This window comes from Brachionichthys hirsutus, chromosome 16 (genome assembly GCF_040956055.1).
Source record: "Brachionichthys hirsutus isolate HB-005 chromosome 16, CSIRO-AGI_Bhir_v1, whole genome shotgun sequence".
Taxonomy (NCBI): domain Eukaryota; kingdom Metazoa; phylum Chordata; class Actinopteri; order Lophiiformes; family Brachionichthyidae; genus Brachionichthys; species Brachionichthys hirsutus.
In genome coordinates, this window is record NC_090912.1 from 4,543,676 (window position 1) to 4,553,431 (window position 9,756).

Consider the following 9,756-nt stretch of genomic DNA (forward strand, 5'->3'; position numbering starts at 1 on the left):
TAAATCCGTATGATTTGTTTAGAACTGATTACATAAACTCACCGTCAGGGGCAAGTATTTGCTTTTTACATGAAGAGTCAGGAAATCATTAAGTAACTTACCGTAGGTAAAGGATTGGAAATGATACTACTTTGATCCCAGCTGGGAAATACATATACAGACTAGCACATAATACACATTCATTCATATTCAATCATATTCCTTTAATCTAGAATTTTTTTAAAGAAACTATGAGCTCGGCGGAAGTCCCTGCTTCTTTGGTCACCAGAGTTTAATTTTACTGTTGGTTCACTAGTTCAAACAATCCCAACCGTCGCTCTGTGCATCTACTGCATGAAAGACCTCCGTCTGCACGGATCTACTTATATTCCATTAATTTATTTGTCACACGGTAAAGCACAGCAAAGCAGGTCAGAAAAATACAGCCTTCGTTTCACCAATATACTGGTAGATTATTATCACAGCAGCGGTGCTGTACTTTGACCTGGGAAAACAAGGCAGCAGGTGAGGCTCACTGCGCATGTAAACCCTCTCTGTTTTTATTTGCGATTTGTGTGCCAAGGATCAAATTGAAAACCGTACAGGAAAAAAAAAAAGAGTCTCACATAGCTCTCCGATTGTAGGGGACCCAAATTCGAATACATTCTTAAGAGGATACATCACAAGCAGAAAGAAAACACTGATCCTTTTCCATAGCCTGAACATATTGATTCAATGCCTTAATATTCAAATAGGACCAACAAAGACCAGAAAAAGACAACACCCCTCTTGTTTATTATAATTATATATACATCTGTGTTTGCTTATATATGCATTTTAATGTGAAACATTCATTTGTTAATTTCCTCTTTCCTTCACACTCAGATAAATGTTACTTTGATCACAAGAATTCTAATAAAAATCTGGATTAAGCTCAAATAATCAGCTCTGATACCACTTCCTGTTTCTATTTTTACTATCTAACACAGAAATGAACCAAATGCAGGTCATTTTATCAGCAGCAGTTACCACCTGACACTAAAGAATTTTATCCACTTTATTCTCACTGCTTTGAGTTTAATATTTCAACCAACAGTTCCTTAACCAATCTTATCACAGACCGGTGAATGTATCGCGCTCACTTTTTTCTTTTTAAACATTCATCTTCAATCTTTTCCAATTCTGAATTATTTACTGTGGTCCTGTGTGTTGCAGGTCAGATTTCGGTGACGGCAAAAGTAGCTCGACAGAAGAGATGGATAGTCACTCATCACTCCTGTGGCCCCCACCTCAAACGCACTCTTTATGTCTTCGTCTTCATTGCACACAAACAAATGCACCTGCAATGTAAATATATAAAGATCACACAGACGTGACTATAAACCTGATTTTTTTTTTTATTAGTGAAATTTTATTTTTGTTTTTTGTTGGTCTTAGAGCAGTAAAATAGTACTATTAGTACTTAAACACCATTCATTCTGTGATTCTCAAGATCAAATACCAAATAAAATAGTTTGAAATTTCTGTTATCAGTGTTTTATCTCTATTTGATTAGGGAGTCACCCCTTCATGACGTACATGAGAATTTGTACGATGGAGAACAGGAAACGGAAGGTTCTGGCAAACTAACATAAAAAATTAAAAATTCTTTGTCTATGTCAAAGATTTTGGGCCGTTTGTCTGAATTTCACTGAGAGTGAATCAATACACAAGTGACATTTAAAAACAGAGGGCGTCGATTTTCCCTGTCGTTTTTCATGCAGTGTTGAATCACTGAATTTATCAAAAGATGTTTTTCTTAAATTTGGATCAGCGCCCTCAGATTTCACAGCCAAACGAGAGAAAACACATTCAGAAAAAAGTGTGTTACATTTCTGCAATGCCTGTTGGAATTGCCATGGCAGCAGAATATTCGTCATTGTTACACCACCCAATAGTGCTTTTACATGCTTGTTAAATACATTGTTTGTTCAAATATAAAGAGTTCTTTGTTATTAAAGATGAAAAAAATAGATGTACTGTATATAACATATGTGCCATCACACAGATAAATCAAGTTTTCCTGAATCACTTGTTATAATAATCAATTTAAGGGTGGGGCTGAGGATTCTGGGTTAGGATTATCCTGGCTTGTTTTTATGTGGATAATGAGGTGAAGACTTTTTCTTAGTCACAACCTTAGAATTACTTAGAATTCTGTGATATCCTCAGCAGCTGACTAGGACATATAACTTCATTTGTTCATGCTATTCACTGCGGTCCGATGATGGGGGTGACCTCATCTCAACAGATTACTCACATCAGCACAGAGGTGATGCATTCAGGACACTCACGGCAATCATGAATCTGAGGTGTTTTTTTTCTCCACTTATTAAACATTGGACTTTATTTTACACATAACTTTTCCTCATGCCATCCCTCTTTATTTGAGAAATTAATCTACTGTTTTCATGTAAGAAACATATTTTACTTATATATTTTGTTATATTCCATTTCTGTTTTAAACCATTCTTAACATTTGTTGAGTTAATTTCTATTTTTTTTTTTTACAGCATTTATCCTTTTTATTCTGCTCATAGTTTTATACCTGGATTCCTCGGGCTGCTAGGTGATTAAAAAGTCTCTTCCTCATTGTGACTCTGGAATGACAGACATGAATATGTGATTTCAGTTTATACAAAAGGTAGTACAAATCAATCTAAAACTTGATCATGCTGCCTTATGACCTGCCTCATTATATAACTAAATGTTTTAAATTTAAATCAATGCAGAACTTCATATATTCAATGTTGGTGTAAGGAAGACTGTTGGAACCTTCACTCACTTTTCTAACAAAGACACAATCAGCCTTTTCTTCAGGATGTCACTCTCTGGGATGTACGTCCTTTAGTTTAGTACACAAAGAGAGAAATAAAAAACTGCATTTTGACATCAAAAAAAGAGAAAACAGATTGTACTGAATATTTGCAATTTCCTAAAGTCAAAGTAACCACACATATTAAAAACGTCTGGACGTAAACATGGAAACAAGTATTTATTGTCTAGATAAATAATACGCAAAGATGTTTTATTTGAGCGTGCAAACTTGTTGATGATGCGCAGCAGGTAGAACTGCAGTAAGCTCTCCCCCAGCGGCACGAAGGGCAGAAGGCCGGTGTAGAACAGGAACAGAAGCAGCACACTCCGTTTGACGGTGAAACTGTACGGCATGGAAGCGTTCTACGAAGGAACAGACAAAGGGATCAATTTCACCTGTGTGAATAGACGGGGGGACAATAGGTAACAATGCCGGCCCCTGGTGGCCGATGTACCGTTGAGCGGCATTTCTTCATGATCGTGGAGTCCACGCTTGCCCAGACGGTGATCTCCTCCCTCTTGTAGCATCGGACCAAGTCTGACACCTGAAGAGAAGGTGGGCAGGTTGAAATGATGATCATCCATATGAGAAAGGACTTACTGTTGCTGACAGAAGCATCACGCCACTGTTTGAGCGTGCAAAACACGGACAGCAAACGCAAGAAAGGACTAAAGAAAGAGAACTTTTTAGATTAAAACAAAACAAGGTGGAAAGTGACGATATCTGCTTCCTTCTTCTTGTCTGCTTTTATGTATCTAGAGTTGCACGACAACCCAGCGGCGTCACCGATGTTAAAATAAATAAAATATATATGTTATTTCATTATCTGGACAGATTATTTCCAACCAATGGAAAAGTGATAAAGTGTTAAATGGTGCTGTACCTTTTCTATCAGCCTCTGGTTGTTCTCTTTAATCTCAATGCTGACGGGCATCTCAGGAAACGTCCTGAACAGGTCCTCCAGCAGGCTGAACCTCCTGTCTGGACCGGTGCTGTAGTGACCTGCAAGGAGGGGGCGGGGGGGGGGGGTGTAAAGGACTGAGAAACTCCTTTATGAAAGGGTCTTTTGTTTTAGGAGGAGGAAGGAGGAAAGGCACTCACCTGTGTAAAATGTCACCTCCAGTCGCTCCTTATACAGGGGCAAATCCTAAGAAAGTTAAAAGGCAGGTTTATTTAGGCATAAAAAGTCCTATTATTTATGCGCTCCAGGGATTTTAAAAGGTCCCTCCCTCTCTCTTGTTTTTTATTGTACACCTGTAAATTGGGTCGTTTCCCTACAAGCTGAACTGTTTATTTTGAGTAGCCTTGAATCCTAAACTTTTTTTTAATCCCACTAATCCTAAAGGATCACTCCCATAAATTAGCATGCAAAAATGCCACAGCTCAGGCAACATGACCTGCGGGAGGCAGGGCAAGATATCACGGTGGTGAATGATTGCCATTCCACAAAAGTAGAGCAGAGTTATGTAGCCAGTGGAACAAGAAAAGAGTGACCACACCTTGGCTTCACCAATAAACCTTCTCATTGCTGCGATTAGAATATTCCTGGTTAAAAATATGCAGCCTTGAAACCACAATAAACCACATCAAAAGGAAAAAAGCTTGATCTAATTAAGTGATTATGTACTTCAGAAAAAGTTGTGTGAAAGCATTTTTTAGGTAAAATTAAAAGTGGATATATTTGCCTTTATATTCTCATTTTTGAAATGAGACAGAAGCAGATGGTGAATCTGAACTTGAGAGGAAACTTGAGCCGACGTGTAAATCTGCGCTCCCCACCTGTAGCTTGAGGGAGGAGATGGTCACATCATGGCCGGTCTGCCTCAGCAGATTCTCATCGTGTGAGATCACCACATGTCCATCGCTTGTCAGGTGACAGTCCAGCTCCAGCATCTGTGTGCCTTGCTCTACCGCGCTGGAGAGAGGTGGAGGAGAGATTATAAAACATGTTGTCTGTGCAGCTGAAAGGCTTTCAATTAGCGCTGCTCTGAGGATGTACAAGGCACAAATAATTCCTGTATTCCATTTTTTTAGTTTCTGTTAAATATATGTCAAAAAACAAATTCTTAGTGAACATAAATTCAACATGCGTATGTAATCAGTAAGCAACTATACTATATGTCATATTTTGTGTGGTTTTCAATCAGTTCTGGTTACTCTGAGAGGGGAAATGTGAAATACAGTCACATTTGAAAAAGCTTATCTTGTTCGGTGCTTACTTTGTGAACGCCCCCATCGTGCTTTCTATCCTCTCACCACATCCTGCAAACATACAGAAGAGGACTGATGCACAGAAGCTTCAAAAAGCACAGCGAATACAGACAAAATGTGGCAACGTTTGGGCGTTTACTGAGATTACTCTCTCAGCTGAGTCTCGGACATGATGAATAATATAAAGATTATACTGAACACTTTGGGACATCAGCAGGAGGCTATCATGCTTACATTTTCCATCGAGATTCCCTGCTTCTTTCGCCCCGCCCCGTCAGCAAACCAACCTTCTCCACTTAGCCCTGTCCTTTGCATCGTCCTCCCCAACACCAGCCACTCTCATGTCCTCCCTCACTACGTCCATGTAGTTCCCTGGCAGTTCCATCCTCATCATCCTTCTACCGATATAGTCCCCGTCTCTCCTCTGGACACGTCCAAACCATCAAAGTCTGTCCCCTCTGACCTTATTTCCAAATGGTCCCCTTTTGAACAAACACTCAAATGAATAATAAGATCCTGAGAGGAAACACCTCTTAATTAAACATGTGTGCACCCACGTGACACACTAGTAGTGATTTGTGTAGAACCTCCAATCCAAACAATGTTCAATTAGTGGATTAAAGGGGTTTGTAATATTATGCATTAGAGTTTTAACATCAAACCAGTTGGAGAAAACCTTTTGATTGTACAATTAGTAACATATCTACATGTAGGGCTGTTTTTGAGTTCTGCCACACAAACAACCCCAGCAGCGCCAACTCAAATGTGGGTCGCCATCCCATTGGACACCTGGAGGTCGTACCAGTCCATGAGGATGAGGATTACTGCTGGAATCAGTGCTGATGTAGGTCACAGAAAATTATTTTCCAGTCAGGAAGCCTTCTTGACACACCCGTGACCTATTTGTGATCCGATTAATGGCAACCCTCCCTAAAGCTGTCAAAAAATAAAGCATAAAGGTTCTCGAGCAGTAAAACCCACTCATGCAGCCGCGCACTCACCTCCTCTGTGAGAGATGTGTGTGCAGTAAAAGGCCGTGCGTTTTCTCTTGTGCAGAACGAGTGGGTTCTTCAGCAGGTAAAGCGAAGTGAGCACGTATCCACCCAGAGCCGATAGGACATAGCACAGGAAACTGCTCATCCTTCCTCCTTTGAACGTCCTCTGAGCTCCGGCCGGTCTCTGTCAGACCAACACCTGAACCAGCGGGCAAAGGACGCCCAAACCTTTCGCAGCAATTCCCTCTTTTGGAGCTTCACAGAAACGGAAGGCGCTCTGAAGTTTGAGTCGAGACAATGTGATCTCTGTCCCCCACAGGGGAGAGATAAGCGCTAACTGGACAGACTGGTAAAACCAAAGTAAATCCTCCTCTTGCTCACCTGGAACAACTTCAGAGCAGTAAAAATCTGTTAATGAAGCACCAGCTTTTAACCCAGCTCGCGCTCGCACCACCTTTCCCTTGCCTGTGGCAATTATTTGTCACCTCTCCTGTTTGAGGTGGGTATTGTACAGATGTGTGTGTGTGTGTGTGCGTGTGTACACCAGTCATATCTGGACACACAGTTGCAAACGCCTTTCTTAGATTTCTTTTCTTTTATTTGAATTAGAATTTTCCCCAGCAGCATGGTTTTATAAATCTAAATCACACACTATATCTCACCTAGAAAATATAATATCAGGAAAGAAGCTGTGTACGTGTCTAGACTTGACGACAAAGACGAAGGCACTACAGGATTCTTAGCGTGTGTGTTTGACAAAGGGGATGTGGTGTTTGGAGAAAAGCAAACTCAACTCAGGCCTACAAGAGCAGAAAACTGAAACATAACTGTGTGGAGCGATGCAGGATGGCTGGACATACTCTAGAGTCAGTGAAGCGTTGCAGTGTAGGATTCCACTGGAATGTGGCGAACAATGGCGCGACGGCAGGCGCAGCCTCTGAAGTCTAACAACAAGCCTGCTTTTCACTAGAACAAAAATCTATTCACAGCAGTGTGGCGCGGCTTTCCAGGGTTTTTCCTTTTGACATGCAAAAGCGTCAGTAAGTCCTGACAGGACCGACCCGACTTCGATTCCATTTCTGTTTTCCTGTTTTTTTTTTATACTTACAATTATGCAAACAGCTCTTGGAATTTAAGCGATGGAAAGGTGAAACCATGTTCAGACATGCGAGCGGAGAAGCGGAAGCAGCAAAGCCAGAAAAGCCGAGATGTGCATTCCCATGACTCTCAGGCTTCGCATTGGCTTTTTTTTGGAGGGGGGGCAGCTTTACAAACATATTTGAGAGGAGTCTGCGTTGTTGCACAAAATGACCTCAGGGATTTGCATCACTGGCCATTTTTCCACTTTTTGTAATAGTCGTGCATTATTTTTTTGGCAGTTTTGTCTTTTGTTTTATTGCGTTAGGAATCTTTCCATTCTCTTAAAATTCATCGACTGCACATAGCATGCTAAAACTGAGGATGTTGTCTGCAACCAACCAAAAGCAAACCTGTGCAATACAATAAGCTTATGGCTTGAATAACACTGAACCGCTCAGGTTGATGAAACCTTTTGTTTTTTGCTCACGGATTTACTTAATTTGAGGAAAATAAAGTATTTCAGTGCAGACAAAATAGAGAAGTGAAAACATGCTGACACTTATATCTTGTTACGTGTCTTTTATTGTATCTTTTGTTGTTTAAACACTAAATGTTTACACTCACTGTGTATTTAGGCTCTAAAGCAGAGTACTGATTACATTGTTACTCTTGGAGTAGCCCTAACTCTATCTCTAGTCTAGAACTGGACCGTTACAGAAGCTGGGTCGACTGAATGAACCAGTAAACTACAACAATCTACACATGAGAGAATAAAAAACAAAAAACAAAGAGTTGCAACAGTATCAGGAAATTTTATTGAATATGTATACGAGTCTGTTTCTGTTAATCGTTTAATTCATAATATCCATTAATATACATAACCCTCAAAAACTCACCTCTTAGACAGTCTACTTATATCCTCTTTAAAATAGTTCCTCATAAGATCATAAGAGGGGAAATCAAAGACAAAAAAACAAAAAAGGATTTCAGAAAGATTGAAAACACTGCCAATAATATTCACATGAGAGAAACAGAAATACAAATAAAAACAACCTAATAAAAAAAAAATACTTCAACTCCCTTTTATGTTAAAAAAAAAGAAAAAAGAAATTACAACAACTCACCAATATAATAATAAGAACAGCCATTTAAAAACATCTGGAAACAGGCCTCGTGACAAGCAGCCCTTCAGACTCAGATACTACATGATGCGTTCTAGTACAACCTTCCACAAACACACTCCCGCCTCCCAAAGAGCCAAAGTGTGCACGTGCAACTGCGAGTGCGTTTCAGAAGAATTGTAAATGTGTTCCCTCCCGGTTCCTTTCAATGGTTACCCGGTGACACATTTGGTCTGGCGGCAGGCCGGACACAAAAGCAAGCAGGGCCTGGTTGACTGCTGACCAAATAGACATAAGAAATACACACAGAGTGTGTCGGTCAGAAAGATAGAAAAGTCTCATAGATGAAAAAGCACAGGGAACTGCAGAAAGAGGGCCCATGCTGCAAGGAAACACACATCCAAGATACAAGCAGGACAAAAGGAGTCTCTGCTTCGAGTTAATGAGAAGACACACGCACAAACACACACACACTGGTACAAAAGATTAGATTACTTAGGATCAGAGGTCCTTAACAGAGAGACGGACGCAAATGGCAGGCAAAACTTAAAGCTGAACAAGGAGGATGCAAGACAGGAAGCAAGCCAAAATAACTTGAAGGGGAGAGGGGGGCGTGGCCGGAAAGACAAAGTGCAGGCGTGCTGATTGGGTAATGATTGGATCACCTTCCTGCTTGCGCGACCGTAAATGATCTGCGAGGAGGCGGCAGCCCTTTTGAGTAAAGCGTGGCGAGAGTTGGGATGTTGAACTAGCGGATGACTTTCAACACGTGTGCCAAAAAGCCCCGCGTCAATCCCAGCTGGATATGGCTTCAGAGAAAACGGCCCGAGACGGGAAAAAATATTTGATGATACTGTTGACGGGAGGGCAAGGCTGGCGGACACTCCAGATGTGGAGTCCATTAGGCCTGCCCTGGCAGACAGAGGATCCAGAGCACGTGCTGGTCCATGTTGGGGGCTCCTATACTGGTCCCAGAGTAACAGGCAAAAAGACTAGTGCAGGCTGACTCATCGGCAACACTCAGAACAAGCAGCAATTAATTAGAACAGTCACATCCAGAGCAAAGAGAGAGGTGAACGACGACAGAAACAGGCAGTAAAAGTTAGAAACACCTTAACACACGTTACCAGTAGCCAGAAACCAAGTAGCTTATATATATATAGATATAGATGCTTCATATCTGCCAGATCGTCACTGAATGAACTTCGACCCGACCATAATATGGCAATTTATTGTGTTTTGATTCTCAAACGTTATCTCGAATCCTACAACCAACAGTCCTAATCCACATGACAAGAATCAGCAACGTGTGCAGTTCTCTCAGCAGTCAGGAGCTTCTTGTAAAAGTTTCTAGAGCTGCATTATCAGCTCTAGAAGCTCCGACCGTCTAGATTCGGCTGTCACGTGAATAAGCCCAAAAAAAAAAAGAATTACAAACTGGACATTTTTTTTTGTTCTTCTACAGACTTAATTCAGTTTGAGGATTCTGATTCATCGAGGCCTCAGCTGACGC

The 9,756-nt window shown here is 40.9% G+C and overlaps 1 protein-coding gene across 1 annotated transcript; it reads right to left on the reverse strand.

Annotated features, from left to right (window-relative positions):
* Positions 1-1,166: 1,166 nt before the first annotated feature.
* gdpd3a (glycerophosphodiester phosphodiesterase domain containing 3a) lies at positions 1,167-6,187 on the reverse strand. The gene is made up of 10 exons (XM_068750153.1): positions 6,049-6,187; positions 5,056-5,098; positions 4,616-4,751; positions 3,938-3,983; positions 3,720-3,838; positions 3,291-3,380; positions 3,065-3,198; positions 2,804-2,863; positions 2,567-2,618; positions 1,167-1,319 (listed from the first exon to the last, which is right to left on the reverse strand). Exons 1-10 carry the CDS (start codon positions 6,185-6,187, stop codon positions 1,167-1,169), a joined length of 972 nt encoding a protein of 323 aa, XP_068606254.1.
* Between the last annotated feature and the right edge of the window lie 3,569 nt (positions 6,188-9,756).